We start from the raw sequence: 20,680 nt of genomic DNA on the forward strand, positions 1-20,680 counted from the left end.
TAAGTTTGGGCCCAACATGGAATTTAGAGTTAAACCTTAAATTCCTTCAGAAAAGAAACAATGATCCTGTATTCAGAACATTACTTGGCATTACAAAACCAGATGAGTGATACAGATCCTCTGTGCCTCTTGTTTATTGGTATTTTAGTAACATTGTTCACGGAAAAGAGTACCTCCCAGTTATTTATTTTCCTTATGAATAATGTTCTCTATCAACTTCCATGTTTTAGGCCTATCTCAGGCGCTCACATCAAAGCCATGACCGTTGCTATATTCGTCATGGCTGAATTGGAAGTAAGTAAAACTTTTTGTACAGCCCGAAGTTGTAAAACGAGCGCCCGCTTTGATGAGAGCGACGGTGTGATATATGATTATTTTCACGGAATCGTGTTGTACCCATTTTTTTTTTACCTCCAACCCTATTTTTCCCCACTTTACTACGAAAAAATTATAAGTCGGAATTTCGATATCTGACTCCGGCTCCGGCCATTACTTTAGAATAAAAGACACTTAAAAAAATCGCCGACCTACCGACTCCATTTCCCCCCAATGTAATGCTAAACACGTATTTTTTGGCCTTATATAAATCGAGAAAATAAATCTTTAACCAGAGGTTTAGATGTCTCTGCTTTAACAGACCATTTTCACGATCATTTGTAGTCCGCTAAACCTTCCTATATTATTAGGTTTTTATTTTTTTTCCTATCGTCATTTTTTTTAAAGCCTAATAATATAGGCAGGTTTAGCGGACTAGATCATTAGTTTATCGTTAATCAATTATAATTACTTATTGTGTCGCGGATTGACAGCAATGTTCAAGAAATCGCTTAAAACGTAATCATAGCAAGGTACCGGCTATACAGTACGTGGGTTCCTATCACCTACAGGGGTTCCTATCACCTACGATCTCTACACCCCTGGACTATCTCAAAGAACAAGAGACCGCAGGGCCTTTAACGGTCATCTGACTACCTTGGCAATAAAATATATGTAGCTTAGGCAGTAATCAAGCTTTTACTACACCATCCTCGATAATCTAGGGGGTACTATCGCTGTCGATATGCATATGTCGATGTTTTATGATATACAAAACAAACTTCACTGCGGCATACAACTATTGTTCTCTAGTTAATGATGTCATTCTGAGATAAAATATTAGTCTTATTAGTCAAAACTGGTGTATTTTTAAAGAAGACTACCGGAAAATAAATTCTACAAACATCCACACAAAACACCTTATTAGGAAATTATGGCTTTAATATCTTGTGTATGTGGTCAAATGGCGAAATTCCCATAGAATCCAATAATTTGTCAACTAGGTATCTTTGAGCGACAATAGCTTGAAAACATGCAAACGGACATAGGTTTATTCTTCAATTTTCTTTTATGGTATGAACTCCTATTTCCAAAAATCTATATGAGAAAAAAAGTTTAAAACAAGAAAATTTTGACTTCTCAGAGGAGTTCATGAACATAAAAAATTAAAAATACGATCACAATAAGAAACATATATACATACAGTATGCATATATATATTTCTGTCACAATGTAATCTTTGAAATCACTGAAGTAGTTATGTTCCCAAGATGTCTTTTCTTAATCTAAGGTAACAGCAAAAGACTACACAAATGTCCACATATATTATCTATTTTTAATCCGGGTTTACGGTGTCGCCAACAATGTTTGCACGAAATATTAGTTTTACCTTCACGAGGTATTCCGAAAGTACAAACGAGATTTTACGAGATCGTTCTTTTCACGAACATCCGCCATCATGGGTATGTTGGCTACCGCACGTGGTCGAAAAATATTGTAAAATAAACAGACTTGAACATTTTTAAATCTCTCGAAACTATGCCAAAGTACTAATTGTTCACGTTTGATGGCGATACATTATATACAGGAACGTTTAAGCATAGATTGAATCGCCATTCCTGTCTGAATCTGCGGGACTCGAGTCGTGGTTGCAAATAAAGCTGGGGTGAAACTGTTGTCCCGGCAGTCTGAAATTTAGATAACTCGTGCTTGTTTGAAGGCAATCTATTGGTTAAGTAAGAAACAAGTAATTCCCATTGAAAAGGAAATAATTCCTCTGGTGTAATAATTTGATAAAGTTGGAGTGTTATCATTACGTTTCATTCCTCAGGCTCACTACTGTACATTAGTGGGCCTGGTCACATTATAGACCTCAAGTAAACTCCATTTTGTTTTGCCATCAAAAGTAGTCTCGCACAAACTATTTAATAGTTCAATCTTTAAGAATTTATTTTTGGAATATGTACGCACTAATTTACAGTATTGGCTTATTGAAGTTAAAAAGGAATACTCTTCAAGTTACAAAAGGAAACGGTTGACTCATTGTCAAGTTCAATTAACTCGGGGAAGTAAAAGTCAACTAGCCCGACATATTTCTGTGATATTTGATATCCATTTATTCCATTTTAAAAATGGACATGTAGCTTTCACTACTGTTCAAGCACAAACCCAATATAATATCCTCAATCAATACCATAATTTAAAACCAAAATCATTTGGACGGATGCATAAATAGCATCATCAAATTACCATACTTTATCGAGCTGTTATCGTAGAGAAAATGTGCATCGCGATATCGTTAAAATTTGACGATATCGTCACGATAATATCGCGATTTTTGGCGAGTAAAATATAAAAGGAATTTATGGAAATATAAGTCATGTTTGGGGGACCAATCATGAAAGTACAATATAGAGTGTAATTTGTGAATAAATAAAGTGAAACATTCATCAAAACTAGGGCTGTCACGGGTACTAAATTTTGTCCCTGGGTAACCGAATTTTAGTACCCGACCCGTACCCGGGTACTCGACACAGATCGACTGCTTTTGTAACAAATTGGGTTACGTTGTGTTTGTTGTTTGGAAAGATTGGTTGATCGACGGAGATTCGATGAAATCATATGTGAGTTCAGTAAAGATAGCGTCAATCATTAAGTGTCTACTTCATTTCTGTTTGACTTTCATAATTGCTAATGAGCTGCAGTAAAGTGTCAGTCTATCCAGCGTGTCTGTAGCTATACCAGTCCCAGAGGAAATGTTTTTGCACATGCGCAACAGGAAGTACTACATTCGGACGGTCTCTTGTGTTATCCGATATGACTATAGTGTGACCTATTTAAGTGCACATGTCCGTCAAGTAGATTGTTCTCGCATCAAAATGTAATGACGGTAATGAGAATTAAAATGTATTGAAAAGATAAAGTTTCATCCTTGGTGAGTGAAAACAAATACAAATGAGTTGGATTTTGTAATACTTTTAATATAAATTCTAGACTTGTTAACGTACATCCAGACGAATTGTCCTATTTTGACGGGTATATGTACCCGGGTAGGCCTACACATTTTTTGACCCGGTTACATCCCCAACCCGACCCGTAACCGGGTACTCGTAACAACCCTAATCAAAACAAACGTTTATTTGTGATACTTTTAATTAGATGTTTGTTTACAAGTCAATCAGATTCTGTCCGTGTCCGACAGTGCAATGTTTTGTTTCCTTTCCAACTAACACATGATGGGTTACGGCTGACGACGATATCGTAGATATAAGTTTTTTTAATGATATCGTCGTCTCTTCTCTACAATCGTGATATATCGCGATGCCGATATATGATAACAGCTCTAATTACCATACTAAACTTTATCAAGTTCGTGTCACTGTGCTTGTCCATGTCTTTTGTATGATTCAGACTTATACCAATTTTATCCTTTTTCAGGAAAACCAAGGGGTTTGAGGACAGCTCGTAAACTTAAGAATCACCGTCGTGATCAGAAGTGGCACGATAATGATTACAAAAAGGCCCATTTGCCCTCAAGATGGGTGAAGCCCTTCCAGGGTTCATCTCACGCTAAAGGAATTGTCCTCGAAAAAGTGTAAGTAAAATTAAAGACATTAATGAATACTCAAGTTTCTTGGCGTGATATCAATTATAAATTTCTTGCCAGTGGATGCTGCAAGAACTAGAGATCATATCTAGGGCTAGAAACTAGGGATCTGCATTGATTTTGAGATGTTAAACTGATGTTGGTCAAGTACAATTTAACCATTGATAGGTTCTTCTTTCCTGTGAATAATTAAATACTGATTATGATGCAGAGATTTTTTTGGGTGCATTTGGGGCCAAAATTCAGCCCCTTCTACAGAAATTTAGCTGTATTTTCCCAATTTCATGTAGATATTTTCCCAAATACAGAAAAACCTTTGCTAAATATAAATATTGTATATGCATTTCAAAGAAAGAAAAAAAAGTAGAATTTTCCCAAATTAAAAGGTACTGGCCCCTGAAATGATCATATACAACACTGTGATGTCATATTTTGTAATTATGATGACAGACATAATTTTTACACATCACAAACCAGAAGGTGGAACTAAATTATCTGGAAAAAGTACTTAACTCATTAATGATTTTAAATCTCAAAATCCCTATATTTTGCATTTGACTGTCAACTTGTGTCCTTGACAAACTTACTAGGTGACACTCTCAAGGGATAACGTCAGTGTAATTTACAATTAAATAAATGTCCCTTTTGTAATTTACAATTAAATAAATGTCCCTTTTGAAATTTGGTTTATCAGTTCTATTTTCCTTATTTCTATCCCTGTTTGTAACATTTTGAGATTATTTTGTGATTTGCTGAGATTATTTTGAGACTTGCTTTAAGCTTATTATGTGACTTGCCGAGATTATTTTGTGATATACTGAGATTATTTTGTGAGTTAGCTTGCTGACTCAATTATAATGTGACTTGTCAAGATTATTTTGTGATATGCTGAGATTATTTTGTGACATGCTGACATGAATTGCCTTGTGTTACAGTGGTGTAGAAGCCAAACAGCCCAACTCTGCTATCAGGAAGTGTGTCCGTGTCCAACTCATCAAGAACGGAAAGAAGATTACTGCTTTTGTTCCCAACGATGGCTGTCTCAACTATGTTGAGGTGAGCTAGTTTTCGTCGTAATTTGTCATAACGCTTATTATTGAACATATGTTAATATATTTTCAGCAAACAGCAGGCAAGTTTTATCCAAATAGGAAGGGTTTATGTACAGAAAATATAGTTGATTCTTTCATATGTACTCTTATAAATATTTTATTATGGATAAAGTCCATCTGTGGTGTGATATATCATACTTACTGGAATCAGAAATGAAATTTTTTATTTTAACAGAGCCATTATCTGTAACATGTCATTTACATAATAGTGTTTATATCACATTTATACTGTAGATTGAATTCATTACAGAATATATTGCATTTCATATTTACAGTTTCGTGTCTGTTGAGTTTTAAACACAATGCATCAATTATTTACAGGAAAACGACGAAGTATTGGTCGCTGGATTTGGACGTAAAGGTCACGCTGTAGGAGATATTCCCGGTGTACGTTTCAAGATTGTCAAGGTCGCCAACGTTTCACTGCTTGCTCTATTCAAGGGAAAGAAGGAAAGGCCAAGGTCATAAATACGTAACAATGTACAGAGGGGAATAAAAAAAAATCAAAAAAAAATCATTACTTATGTTGTTTATGAACATATTGTTTTATTTTTTAATGGAGAGCTACAGAACTAATCGATAAAAGTTCACTATTCAAACAGGTGTGAACTTCATGAGATATAGGTCAAGACATCACCATGTGGCACACATTGTGACATGTTTTATTCAAAAATGTGTGAAGAAAAACTAAGGTGTTTGGGGTATCTTTGTGTATAAATAAATGAAACATGTGGTCAAAACTTTTTTGATCAATTAGCCACTTACCACACATTTACACCAACTTTAAATGTGTGTTAATGAAAGGGGTTCATTGCTCATGACGTCAACACCTGATTTTAACTTTTACCAGTGAGTTCTGTAGCTTCCCCTTAAAAGTGATAATAAACAAGTGCTGAAATTTGCTGCAATGGACCTTAAACGGTGCACCCTAATATTGATTATAGCGTACTGATAATGGACAGACCCAATCCCTCTGTGAAGTAGGGACCAGAAGAAACTTCCATTTGTATAGATTAGGCTGTATCTGACTGACGAACAGGATGATAGCTCGACTTCCAACCAAAAGTCTGACGGTGTCAAGGGAGAAGTTAAGGAAACAAAGAGAATTGAAGAAAATCATACTCTATACTCCAGGGGTTACTATCACTGCCATTATATCCATTCCTGGACTATGTCGTAAAATGAAAAGCACAGGCCTGTAGAGACTTCCTTCGAAGATTATGTAGAGTGATGCCCAACTTCAAAGTCTTACAATCAACCACAGTGTATCATTATTTAATATATTGTCTTGTCTCACCTGGTCCGAAGGACCGAGGTGAGCTTATGGGATACCGCAGCGTCCGTCGTCCGTTGTCCATCACCAATCGACTTCTTCTCCATAACCGCTGGTCGGATTTCAACAAAATTTGACTGGTAGCACCCTTATGGGCTACTAACTGAAAATTGTACAAATGATGGGGCTGATCCCCCGGGGGCCTGAGGGACGGGGCCAAAAGGGGTCAATTTAGCTATTTCCATATAAACGACTTCTTCTCTGAAACCAAGCATGGGATAGCACCCATAATGCAATGATAGCATCCTTATAGGGTGGGGATTCAAAATTGTACAAATGATGGGGCTGACCCCCAGGGGGCCTGAGGGGCGGGGTCAAATGGGGTCAATTTGGCTATTTCCATAAAAACTACTACTTCTCTGAAACTAAGCAAGAGATAGCACTCATAATGCAATGGTAGTATCGTTATAGGGTGGGGATTCAAAATTGTACAAATGATGGGGCTGACCTCCCGGGGGCCTGAGGAGCGGGGTCAAAAAGGGCCATTTTGGCTATTTCCATATAAACGACTTTTTCTCTGAAACTAAGGGTGGTATAGCACCAATAATGCAATGGTAGCATCCTTATAGGGTGGGGATTAAAAATTGTGCAAATGATAGGGCTGACCCCCCCCGGGGGCTTGAGGAGTGGGTCAAAAGGGGTCAATTTGGCTATTTACATATAAACAACTTCTTCTCTGAAACTAAGCATGGGATATCACCTATAATGCAATGGTAGCATCCTTATAGGGTGGGGATTCAAAATTGTACAAATGATGGGGCTGACCTCCCGGGGGCCTGAGGAGTGGGGTCAAAAAGGGCCATTTTGGCTATTTCCATATAAACGACTTTTTCTCTGAAACTAAGCGTGGTATAGCACCAATAATGCAATGGTAGCATCCTTATAGGGTGGGGATTAAAAATTGTGCAAATGATAGGGCTGACCCCCCCCGGGGGCTTGAGGAGTGGGTCAACAGGGGTCAATTTGGCTTTATCCATATAAATGACTTCTTCTCTGCAAATAAGCGTGGTATAGCACCCATAATGCAATGGTAGCATCCTTCTAGGGTGGGGATTCAAAATTGTGCAAATGATGGGGCTGACCCCCCGTTTGCCTGAGGGGCGGGGTCAAAAGGGGCCAATTTGGCTATTTCCATATAAATGACTTCTTCTCTGAAACTAAGCATGGTATAGCACCCATAATACAATGGTAGCATCCATATAGTGTGGGGATTCAAAATTGTACAAATGATAGGGCTGACGCGCCCCGGGGGCCTGAGGGGCGGGGTCAAAAGGGGTCAATTTGGCTATTTCCATATAAATGACTTCTTCTCTGCAACTAAGCATGGTATAGCCCCCATAATGCAATGGTAGCATCCTTATAGGGTGGGGATTAAAAATTGTGCAAATGATAGGGCTGACCCCCCCTGGGGGCTTGAGGGGCAGGTCAAAAGGGGTCAATTTGGCTTTTTCCATATAAATGACTTCTTCTCTGCAACTAAGAATGGAAGAGCACTTATAATGCAATGGTAGCATCCTTATAGGGTTGGGATTTGAAATTGTACAAACGATAGGGCTGACCCCCGGGGCCTTAGACGGCAATAGATGCGAGGTCAAAAAGGTCAATTAGGCTACTACTTTCATATAAATTACTTTGTCTCTGAACCTATGTATTGGATAGCATATTTGTATGGTATCAATAGCATCACTGTATGGTTGTGATTCAAAATTAAACTTTGGGAGTCAATTTTGCTTATTAGCTCACCTGGCCCGAAGGGCCGGTGAGCTTATGTCATGGCGCGGCGTCCGTCGTCGTCGTCCGTCCGTCCGTCCGTCCGTCCGTCTGTCTGTCCGTCAACATTTCCTTTAAATCGCTACTAGTCATAGAGTTCTGCATGGATTGTGACCAAATTTGGCCACAAACATCCTTGGGGGAAGGGGAACAGAACTTGTATAAATTTTGGCTCTGAGCCCCTGGGGGCAGGAGGGGCGGGGCCCAATAGGGGAAATAAAGGTAAATCCTATAAATCGCTACTTGTCATAGAGTTCTGCATGGATTGTAACCAAATTTGGCCACAAGCATCCTTGGGGGAAGGGGAACAGAACTTGTATAAATTTTGGCTCTGAGCCCCGGGGGGCAGGAGGGGCGGGGCCTAATAGGGGAAATAAAGGTAAATCCTATAAATCGCTACTTGTCCTAGAGTTCTTCATGGATTGTGACCAAATTTGGCCACAAACATCCTTAGGAGAAGGGGAACAGAACTTGTATAAATTTTGGCTCTGACCCCCTGGGGGCAGGAGGGGCGGGGCCCAATAGGGGAAATAAAGGTAAATCCTATAAATCGCTACTTGTCCTAGAGTTCTTCATGGATTGTGACCAAATTTGGCCACAAACATCCTTAGGAGAAGGGGAACAGAACTTGTATAAATTTTGGCTCTGACCCCCTGGGGGCAGGAGGGGCGGGGCCCAATAGGGGAAATAAAGGTAAGTCCTATAAATCGCTACTAGTCATAGAGTTCTTCATGGATTGTAACCAAATTTGGCCACAAACATTCTTTGGGGAAGGGGAACAGAACTTGTATAAAATTTGGCTCTGACCCCCCGGGGGCAGGAGGGGCGGGGCCCAATAGGGGAAATAAAGGTAAATCCTATAAATCGCTACTAGTCATAGAGTTCTGCATGGATTGTAACCAAATTTGGCCACAAGCATCCTTGGGGAAGGGAAACAGAACTTGTATAAATTTTGGCTCTGAGCCCCCGGGGGCAGGAGGGGCGGGGCCCAATAGGGGAAATAAAGGTAAATCCTATAAATCACTACTTGTCCTAGAGTTCTGCATGGATTGTGACCAAATTCGGCCACAAACATCCTTAGGAGAAGGTGAACAGAACTTGTATAAATTTTGGCTCTGAGCCCCTGGGGGCAGGAGGGGCGGAGCCCAATAGGGGAAATAAAGGTAAATCCTATAAATCACTACTAGTCATAGAGTTCTGCATGGATTGTAACCAAATTTGACCACAAACATCCTTGGGAGAAGGGGAACAGAACTTGTATAAATTTTGGCTCTGACCCCCTGGGGGCAGGAGGGGCGGGGCCCAATAGGGGAAATAAAGGTAAATCCTATAAATCGCTACTAGTCATAGAGTTCTGCATGGATTATAACCAAATTTGGCCACAAACATCCTTGGGGGAAGGGGAACAGAGCTTGTATAAATTTTGGCTCTGACCCCCAGGGGGCAGGAATGGTGGGGCCCAATAGGGGAATTAGAGGTAAATATTCAAATTTCTTCAGAAAATAAACAATGAACCTGTATCCAGAATATTACTTGGCATTACAAACCAGGTGAGCGATACAGGCCCTCTGGGCCTCTTGTTTTTTTTTAATAAATTGTCAGAGTCTTGTTATTAATTACTAACAAACAAGAGGCCCAGAGGGCCTGTATCGCTCACCTGGTTTGTAATGCCAAGTAATGTTCTGAATACAGGTTCATTGTTTCTTTTCTGAAGGAATTTTAATATTAACCTCTAAATCCCCTATTAGGCCCCACCCCTCCTGCCCCCAGGGGGTCAGAGCCAAAATTTATACAAGTTCTGTTCCCCTTCCCCCAAGGATGTTTGTGGCCAAATTTGGTCACAATCCAAGCAAAACTCTAGGACAAGTAGCGATTTATAGGATTTACCTCTATTTCCCCTATTGGGCCCACCCGTCCTGCCCCTGGGGGGCCAGAGCCAAAACTTATACAAGTTCTGTTCCCCTTCCCCCAAGGATGTTTGTGGCCAAATTTGGTTACAATCCATACAGAACTCTATGACTAGTAGCGATTTAAAGAATTTACCTTCTATTTCCCCTATTGGGCCTCGCCCCTCCTGCCCCCCGGGACCAGAGCCAAAATTTATACAAACTCAGTTCTTATTCTCCCAAGGATTTTTCTGGCCAAATTTGGTTACATTCCATGCGGAACTCTATGACTAGTAGCGATTTAAAGGATTTACCTCTATTTCCCCTATTGGGCCCCGCCCCTCCAGCCCCCGGGGGGCCAGAGCCAAAATTTATACAAGTTCTGTTCCCCTTCCCCCAAGGATGTTTGTGGCCAAATTTGGTTACAATCCATGCAGAACTCTATGACAAGTAGCGATTTAAAGGATTTACCTCTATTTCCCCTATTGGGCCCCGCCCCTCCTGCCCCCGGGGGGTCAGAGCCAAAATTTATACAAGTTCTGTTCCCCTTCCCCCAAGGATGTTTGTGGCCAAATTTGGTTACATTTCATTCAAAACTCTATGACTAGTAGCGATTTAAAGGATTTACCTCTATTTCCCCTATTGGGCCCCGCCCCTCCTGCCCCGGGGGGGGGGGGGGGGGCAGAGCCAAAATTTATACAAGTTCTGTTCCCCTTCCCCCAAGGATGTTTGTGGCCAAATTTGGGTACATTCCATTCACAACTCTATGACTAGTAGCGATTTAAAGGATTTACCTCTATTTCCCCTATTGGGCCCCGCCCCTCCTGCCCCTGGGTGATCAGAGCCAAAATTTATACAAGTACTGTTCCCCTTCCCCCAAGGATGTTTGTGGCTGATTTTGGTTACATTCCATGCTAAACTCTAGGACAAGTAGCAATTTAAAGGATTTACCTCTATTTCCCCTATTGGGCCCCGCACCTCCTGCCCCCGGGGGATCAGAGCCAAAATTTATACGATCAGAGCCAAAATTTATACAAGTTCTGTTCCCCTTCCCCCAAGGATGTTTGTGGCCAAATTTGGTTCCAATCCATGCAGAACTCTATGACTAGTAGCGATTTAAAGGATTTACCTCTATTTCCCCTATTGGGCCCCGCCCCTCCTGCCCCTGGGGGATCAGAGCCAAAATTTATACAAGTTCTGTTCCCCTTCCCCCAAGGATGTTTGTGGCTGATTTTGGTTACAATCCATGCCAAACTCTAGGACAAGTAGCGATTTAAAGGATTTACCTCTATTTCCCCTATTGGGCCCCGCCCCCTCCTGCCCCCGGGGGGGTCAGAGCCAAAATTTATACAAGTTCTGTTCCCCTTCCCCCAAGGATGTTTGTGGCCAAATTTGGTTCCAATCCATGCAGAACTCTATGACTAGTAGCGATTTAAAGGATTTACCTCTATTTCCCCTATTGGGCCCCGCCCCTCCTGCCCCCGGGGGGTCAGAGCCAAAATTTATACAAGTTCTGTTCCCCCTACCCCAAGGATGTTTGTGGCCAAATTTGGTTACAATCCATGCAGAACTCTAGGACAAGTAGCGATTTATAGGAAATGTTGACGGACGGACGGACGACGGACGACGGACGCCGTGCCATGACATAAGCTCACCGGTCCTTCGGGCCAGGTGAGCTAAAAACCAGGTGAGCGATACAGGCCCTCTGGGCCTCTTGTTTAATATATTGTCTTGTACATCAAAGGACCAATCTTCTTATAGTACTCGAAAGACTAGGGTTGGATATTATGACAGTGATACCAGGTAGTAACATTGGAATATGGATGATGAAGAAAAACAAAATCCAAAAATTTAATAAAAGTGATATGCGAAGCAGGAGCACAATACCGTATTTGACCTAATAACCGCTCGTGTCCCTATAAGCGCTCCCTCTACCTTTTGAGGCCTCAATTTCGATTGCCTGTCATAGATAAAGACCAAAACTATCAAAACTGTATAGATTTGCAATATAATTTTGTCTTTTCACTTTTTCAATATTTTAAAGGTAAACGCCCTGGGCGCTTAATGTGTTGAATACAGTACTCATGGAAGGCATTTAGCTTGTGGACTAAAACCTGTACTGTCTCTGATGCACTAATATGGACTCGAAATGAAGCAACCTTGGTTAGGCTTGGATAAAAATATGTCTGTTTAGGGTTACATTGGCAAAAAAAATAGGGTCGGTCCGTCAGGAGGATTTTTTTGGGTGTCTTTCACTCTAAAATGATAGTCAGAACCGGAGTCGGAGACCGAAATCCCGACTTAAATTTTTTTTCGTAGAAAAGTGGAAAAAAACCCCATTAGGGTCGGTCGGGTAACCAACCCTAAACACCCTAAACAGACATATTTTTTTTTGGCCTTGGTACAATTTTGTACTACTTGATATATAGTTGAAATGAGGGTTTTGTAAAACTGAAATACAATGATTATATTCTTTCTTGATTTACTGAATTTTAAGAAAGTGAACATCACTGATGTTTATGATAATTTTTTTACCATTTTGGTGAAAAATTAATTCTAAAAGAAATGCCGATTGCTATATTGTACTGGTCAAAATAAAGAGTTACTCCCCTTCGATTGTATATATATCTTGAGGTCATCTGACCCTACACACTATCAGAAACATATATACATAGAGATTGGCAACTCCGCCATTTATACGATCGGCAGATGTACCTCTGTATAGGCTTAGGGGTTTTAAGATAAACTTTTAAATAGTTAAATACAGCAGAATAACCTTTAAATGTTTTAAAAGTTCAGTAATTTTCAGATGGTTTGAGTACGATTTTGGAAAGAAAAAAATAATATTTTAACTTGTATATTAATAAAACAAAATGCACTTCCGGTTTTGAATGTCTGATTTTCGAAAAAACAGGTAAAATTGCCGATTTTCATGATTTCAAAAATCATATTATATAGCATCAATTTGAAAAACTGGTCACATCAAACCATGATATAATGTTTAATTTTTGTATTGATGCAAAAATATCATGTTTAAAAGAATACACTTAAAAGTAGTTAGCCAAGGCAAAAAGCCTATAAACCGGAGGTCCCTCTGCCTGTCAACAAAGACAAAGAAGGAGTTTCCAATCTCTATGTATATATGTTTCTGACACTATTGACTATTCAAAAATATGCTAGCAAAAGTTGTGAACGTCAAGAAATGTAAATGTACATGTGTTATGGGTATCGCTGATCATGAAATTGACACATGCTTGAATAGTTAACTTTTGCTAGTGTAGCTCTGCATCAACATGGGAAAGAAAGAACAGCAAGCACTTGCATTAATTTCTTCCTTTAATTGCTTGAAATTGATAAAAAAAAAACAAAAAAAAACACAATTTTCACATAAACTGAGTTGGATCTTTACCAACACTTCCATCTTGTGTTATTATAGACAAAGATTTTACCAGTAATCTTTGTGTGATTTGAAATGCTCAAGTGCCAGCAGAAACATATATACATAGAGATTGGCAACTCCGCCATTTATACGATCGGCAGATGTACCTCTGTATAGGCTTAGGGGTTTTAAGATAAACTTTTAAATAGTTAAATACAGCAGAATAACCTTTAAATGTTTTAAAAGTTCAGTAATTTTCAGATGGTTTGAGTACGATTTTGGAAAGAAAAAAATATTTTAACTTGTATATTAATAAAACAAAATGCACTTCCGGTTTTGAATGTCTGATTTTTGAAAAAACGGGTAAAATTGCCGATTTTCATGATTTCAAAAATCATATTATATAGCATCAATTTGAAAAACTGGTCACATCAAACCATGATATAATGTTTAATTTTTGTATTGATGCAAAAATATCATGTTTAAAAGAATACACTTAAAAGTAGTTAGCCAAGGCAAAAAGCCTATAAACCGGAGGTCCCTCTGCCTGTCAACAAAGACAAAGAAGGAGTTTCCAATCTCTATGTATATATGTTTCTGGTGCCAGATATAGGTACAAGATGCATTTCAAACATGTGCTAAGGTCTCCTTTATCTCCAGCCCTGACTTTGTTCTAGATTTAGAAACAATGGCTCTGTTTACTCGAGGCTCCTCTGATGTTGTAATGCTGCTTACTGGTAGCTACACATTACTTGGGGTATGCCAGGTGCCATAGATGTAGTTCACACACGACCCCATAGTTTGCCGTCATTTTCGCCTGACCTTTCTCTGATGTCGTGTACACACCTGCAATCTCGACGCGAGATGCTTCCTCTAGATTTCCTGTTGTATTTCTGCTATTACATGTGTGACAAGTCACATGCTCATATATCCTTGTAGATGAGTTCATACTTAGGAACAGAGCTAGGGTCTAGAGGGCTGCGTATCATGACTTTTCCTTTCATCACTCCCCGGTATATCACCTCCACAACGTCGAGGAAGTCCTGCTTGGTCTTAAAACTTCCGATAAATTTTGTGTGATCAGCAGTCCTGAAACAGATCATGGAAAAATCATTTCTAGTAAAACATTAAAATTTTAATTATCAGGGACAGTGAAAGGAAAGGTGTTCTGATCATCTGAGGGGAATCTTTTTTGGTACCAGTAATCCCAAACTTTTCTACATTTCATTACATGTATCAAAGAGTGTGAAAGGAAACAAGGTGTGCTTATCAACTGTTTGGAAAGAAGTGATGGAGGTGACGGTGAGTGGAGAAAGGTATTATACTATACCTGTGGTATTTGTGAGTGATGCTAGTATAGAAAAGATGAGCGAGGCTGTAGTAGTAAGATTTTTATGTCCTATTTAGAGCCAGGGTCATTTAAAGGCTGCTTTTAATTTTTAAATTTGGAAAGTAAAACGAGATTAATATTTTTGTAGAGTCGCAAAAGTTATTTGCTTACCGTTAATACTTAACTACATCTGTCATCATCTTCTGAACAATTTAATTTAAATAAAATAAATGTTAATTTTTCATTTTCAGTGTTAGTTGAATATCACTGCAGCAGATGGCAAAACAGAGAAATGAATCTTCACTGTTAACATAGGAAATCTTGCATATTTTTGGTATTGTAACCTTATCTTAGGCTACGATATATATGGTGTTAGTAATGTTTTTAAGAAACTTTATTTTTTTGTTTCGGAAAGGTAGTGAGCTTTAAAAGGATATACCAGGTTAAAGAGGTAAAGGAAAGGTAGAGTACCCAGAGATAAACTATCAACTTGCTGTCAGCATCTTGTAACTATTCTAAGTAGGTTTCAGACTTGCAACATCATAGGTGGAGTGCTATTGGTAAAAATCAGAATACCATAACAAATACAAGGGTTACAAGATGCCAAAACAACCTGGGTAAAGTAAAATTACTGTCAATTAGTCCCACCTTCCTGTGATTATGACATCACCAAATTCATGTCAGAATTACCAGGACTAATCGAAGGCAAATTGTAATTTATCCTCGTCCTTTTGGGTTTCTCGAAGCTCCCATAATAAATGTTATTTCCCTGATGTAATGGTCCGGTTTGAATACAAGATTTTTTATTTTTTGTCCTGATGGAACTCAAACTAGGATGGATAAAATTTAAGTGTAAGATATACATTTATATTTCAAATTATGTAAGTTTCTCACGGAATCTCATGTAATCTGCATTCCCACACTAAACAAAATACAGTATAATTTGAAGGGTTCTGATATTAAACCACAATGTGGGTAAAGTACAATTTACTGTTGATAATTCTCACCTTCCGGTAATTATGACGTCATCATTTGACATGATGTCATAATCACCGGAGGGTGGGACTAATCAATGATAATTTGTAATATACCAACGTCATTTTGGGATCTCGAAAAACCTGTATTTAATTAATATCAAAGGTACTAAATTCACTATATGATGCGCTTCCTGTAAATGGTACATGTGTAACAGAACCTGGGTATGAGACGAATGTACATGTAGACACAATCCTACTACACATGTACAAAAGATCTGTTTACATGTTTCGTTACAGACACACAATACAGTCAAATCTGTCTATAATTACTAACCGAGGAACCAGGAAATAACAATCTTTAAAACCAGGTGTTTTTTATCCACAAGGCAAATTACGTGACAATTTGGAACTCTGAGAATGTGGTCATATTAACTCATTCACCCCTGAAGACACAAGTAGACTTGTCTAAAGCAAAGACGAGATCAGTCCATTATGAAATTTCAGGGGTGAATGAGTTAAGGTGGTGGTCTTTGTACTCACTCCCAGTCCACTTTGATGTGCTGTGAGTTGAAGAAAAAGATGGTGGATGGGATGAGGGTGATATCAAAGTATCGTCTGTACACTGGAACTTCATCAACTTCCACAGTATAAATCATGGCCATGTTTCCTAGGTCAGCTGCGCTCTTCTCCAGCTGTGAAAAGAGTTCAAGGGACTTGTGGACTTTAAACTTACCAGGTACTTGTTAACTTTGAATACAATGTGGAAGAAATACCGGTGTATTTCAATAATAGGTCATAGGTCATTTAATCAACATATTCTGGTCAAGTATTACTTCTAACTTGTAGAGCATCAATAATGAATGGTGACAAGTACATTTATACATGACTACATGTACAGATCATCTACAGATAGAACGGGTACACTGGCTGTTTCCATTTCTGTGATATTGAGCATACGTTTGTTTTAACTTTGTTAGTATGTTTTTGAAAACAATTTCTTGTGCATTATTGCCCCTTGTTTTTATTCCTTAAATTGTCATTCTATTAGATTGAGCTACAAACTTGAATCGAGAAGTCTGCATTTTTATTGACAATAAATAACTGCTCAATCGGACCCATGATGACTACAACTGATTACAACATTGTGCATGCTACATACATTGTTACTCACAATGAATGAATGATCACATTATGCATCTACGTTACTCACTATCTGGTCAAGCTGGAGGCAGGTAACGTCATACTGCCGGCCAAAGCGAAGAACCACAATTTTATCTGAGGTATTACGGATGACATCGTCGATTTCGTTTTTAGACTTGAGAGCTGGTAGAAGAAAGCTCATTGTCCAACAGGCATACAACAATACCGGAAGTGTAATCCACAAAATGAAAGTAGATCTAGATTAGTCGTGAGTTTCCGGGTCTTTCCGTAAAAGAAGGCGCTACGGTGTAAGACTACAAAGCGAATGTCTTAATGACATTTTAATTGGCCTTCATATATATCGTATTAAACATCTTAATCGAGAAATTGATCATATTTGACCATAATATAATGTTTAAATTTTACATTAATTCAAGTAAAAAAAAAAAACACACACACAAAAAAAACAACGTTTTTTCCCCACTAGATTGCCAAGTGCCTATAAAATGGAGGTTCTAGTTTCCAATCTCTTTTTTTGTGTGTGTGGATCTTAATGAACTTGATGGCAGACAAATAATGCAAAATGGTATTAGAAAACATCAAAAGACCACAGGGGTCTGATAATTGATATTAAATTAGGCACGGTGTATACCAATATATAGAGCCACGTGCGTGTACTACCAGATCTAGATAGTACATAGACGTTTTTAGACGTTTTCAAGGGTCGAGATAAAAATTCGGTAAAATCATATTCTACATATAGTACCAGAGATTTAAATAGTAGGGATAAGAAGGTACCTCTTAGCCTTACTTAAAGACGCGTGTCTAAATTACAGTCGCGTACAGTCTAACGACGCCATATTGAAACTACGCTTCGTTCGATGAAGCGATCTAGGCTATAATTCAGGAGATGGACAGAAAAAAAGTATCTTAAAGTTTGTTCTTTATTGAAAAAATAATCCATCACATTTTCATAATTGTAGTGGTGTTAAACTAATTATATAAATAAACGTAATGTTAACTGTGAATTTCCTGATCCCGGCATGGTTACACTTCCTCGATCCACAGGCGTCTGCATCTGGTTTTGGAAAAATACTGTCCTACCCCTACAAGGTGAGACACTCAATGAACCGGAAGTTGAGGGTACGCTCCAATTCATTTTGAAATTAGACCAAATTTGATGAAAATATTAATTAATTAAGAATCCTCTTTTTGCAATGTATGCCAGGTTTTTGTCGCGAAGTTACGTTTTTTAATATGAAACAGGACACGAAGTATCCAAGTAGCGGACGATGCTTCAACTATGGAACGGAAGTTGATCTTTCAAGCAAGCAGTTTTGTAAGTTGCAATCTGATTGGTTAATCAAATTAATTGACCAATCAGATTGCTTCTTGCAACTGCTCGCTTGAAGAGTTCCAATTCCGTTCCACAGTTGAAGTGTCGGAGTGTCTCATCTTGTTCATATTGTAGGGATAGGTTATTATATTTTTATCAAACCAGAAGCAGACGTCTGTGCTCGATCGTACAATCGATCGCCCTGTGAAATATTAATATAATAAAACCCACGTACTCTGATTTCAATAATTGACCGATTTCCATTTAGTTTTCAAATATTTGTTGCTTGGTAAATTTTACATGATAAAATATGAAATTGATTGAATTTGAACATATTGAACCTTTTGAATTTTCGGTGGTAAAACTGTACACAAATCACAATTACATTTAAATCTCTGATAGTACAGTCTGGAGAGTCCTAATTGATATACACCGTAACTTATCAGATCACTGTGTAAATGATCTATGATTTTGGCGGGAAAATCATCCCGCTCAGATGGAAGTCATTGACCTAAATGGAACGGGGAAATACACACGCACTATGTACCTTTTGTTTTGTATATAGACAAATATTTTTTTTTTTTTTTTATAATTTATAAATATTATGTTGATATGATTGAAATGCATATTCCCTAATTAGCGTCGTTATATTTTAGGTTAGTTAAAATAACTATGCTATGTGAAACTATGCTTCTGTAGACGACATTTTTAGCCCCTCTGTACATGTTTTCATGATGTTTTTTTCCGATAAAAATATATTCAATTCAACTTTTTTGCTTTTTTGCATCCAAAAAAAAGGGATCGATAACAAAACATACATAACACCCAGTAGTTTATCAAGCCAGCTTTCCTTAGTTCAAATGACTTATTTTACAAAAATGCCTAAATCCAGTAGAAGACTGGGATCATTAGAAGACAAGAGTCGTATCAAATTTTCAAAATCTGTTAGATGATGGTTAATTACATCCTTACTGTCATAAAGGACAGGGAATCTTTTTTTCACCCTATCTGCCTCGATTTCTAAACTGGTGGCTAATTAGCAGTTTTGAGAGCAATTTTCTTACCTGTAATTCAATTTAATTTATAGAAAGATAGGTTTCTTTCTATATTTTTTTAAAAGTTATCTATACAGAAAAATTAGTATTGTTACCTAAACTGATTTATATTAGTTGTAAAAATGGCTTTGAAAATAGCTCCAGACTAAACTAGATGGGGTGTACTTTTTGTCACGGCCAGCTTTCCAACCCTTTCCTTTGATCCATATCACAGGGGTCGGAGAATTAGTTACAGTTTACATGTAACATCAATTTGGACTGACTATAGTGCCCATAGACTAGATTCTACATTTTTTATCTAGACCCCTAAAACGTCTTAAATGGTCTATGGATGCTAGCAAGGATATGACCAAATATAAGTTATATAATTATCAGATCCTTGGTCTCAGTACGGTTCTTCATCGTGGTAGTCTCATGACAGGATACAAATAAAACGACTATCTACACGAGTTAGGAATTGTTACATTCATAAAAGAAAGACAAACATCTTTAACCTAAAGGAAAACGTTTATTTCAAAGTTGATTTATATAAAAAGATCAATGAATTATTTAAACAAAATGCACATTAAATATAAAATAGCAATATGATTATACAGTGTCATTCCATTAGAAAAAAAACACTTCTAGAAAAAAAGACTTTCTTATAAATTGATTTGATGACAGGTAAAAACTAACATCACTAAAAGGCGAGCATATCACTTGTCCAGCTGTCTAAGAAAACTATATATTTTGTCATGACGCTCATTTAACAAAACCGAACTTTGGACAGACAGTCAAGGTGAAAAAATAAAAGCAATTCATTTTAAGGTAAAGGTAAAATTCTACCATTTATAGCATGAAAGCGTATAACTATACTGACCATTTTACAGACTAATTATAAGTTATTGATAAGGTTTTCTCAGCAGGATATTAATTCTAGATTATCTCCCCCTAGTTTTGGAATCTAGAATCAGAGACAAAACATATTACTAGTAAGCCTCATTTTAGTGATTGTTTTATTATTCTAGACTGGTGGCTTCTAAACATGTCCTACGAAGCCATACCTTAGAGATTTATTAGCCCACCATCATCAGATGGTGGGCTGTACATGTTCAAATCACCTTTCGTCGGTGGTCCGCCCGTCCTTTCGTCTGTCCGTTAACAATTCATGTTACCGCTATTTCTCAGAAAGTACTACAGGAATCTTTTTCAAATTTGATATGTAGGTTCCTAATTGCGTATTGTGCATATTGCATTTTGGGACTGATTATTGAAGAAGATGGCCGACAGGCCGCCATCTTGAATTTTGATCACTGAAGTTTGTTATCGTTATATCTCAGAAAGTACTACAGGAATCTTTTTCAAATTTGATATGTAGGTTCCTAATTGCGTATATAGCATTTTGGGACCAATCGGTGAACAAGATAGCCGACAGATCTCCATTTTGAATTTTAATAGTTG

At 38.0% G+C, this 20,680-nt stretch overlaps 2 protein-coding genes across 2 annotated transcripts; one reads left to right on the top strand and one right to left on the bottom strand.

The window, feature by feature from the left end:
- The first annotated feature begins 1,711 nt into the window (after positions 1-1,711).
- On the top strand, positions 1,712-5,549 carry LOC138336912 (small ribosomal subunit protein uS12). The gene is made up of 4 exons (XM_069286533.1): positions 1,712-1,778; positions 3,754-3,910; positions 4,858-4,978; positions 5,356-5,549. Exons 1-4 carry the CDS (start codon positions 1,775-1,777, stop codon positions 5,500-5,502), a joined length of 429 nt encoding a protein of 142 aa, XP_069142634.1. The 5' UTR covers positions 1,712-1,774; the 3' UTR covers positions 5,503-5,549.
- A 7,797-nt stretch (positions 5,550-13,346) lies between these two features.
- On the bottom strand, positions 13,347-17,102 carry LOC138336913 (thioredoxin-like protein 4B). Its single transcript, XM_069286534.1, has 3 exons — positions 16,920-17,102; positions 16,250-16,401; positions 13,347-14,491 (listed from the first exon to the last, which is right to left on the bottom strand). Exons 1-3 carry the CDS (start codon positions 17,049-17,051, stop codon positions 14,326-14,328), a joined length of 450 nt encoding a protein of 149 aa, XP_069142635.1. The 5' UTR covers positions 17,052-17,102; the 3' UTR covers positions 13,347-14,325.
- Positions 17,103-20,680: the final 3,578 nt, after the last annotated feature.

The sequence above is a fragment of the Argopecten irradians genome, chromosome 12, assembly GCF_041381155.1.
Source record: "Argopecten irradians isolate NY chromosome 12, Ai_NY, whole genome shotgun sequence".
Lineage (NCBI taxonomy): Eukaryota > Metazoa > Mollusca > Bivalvia > Pectinida > Pectinidae > Argopecten > Argopecten irradians.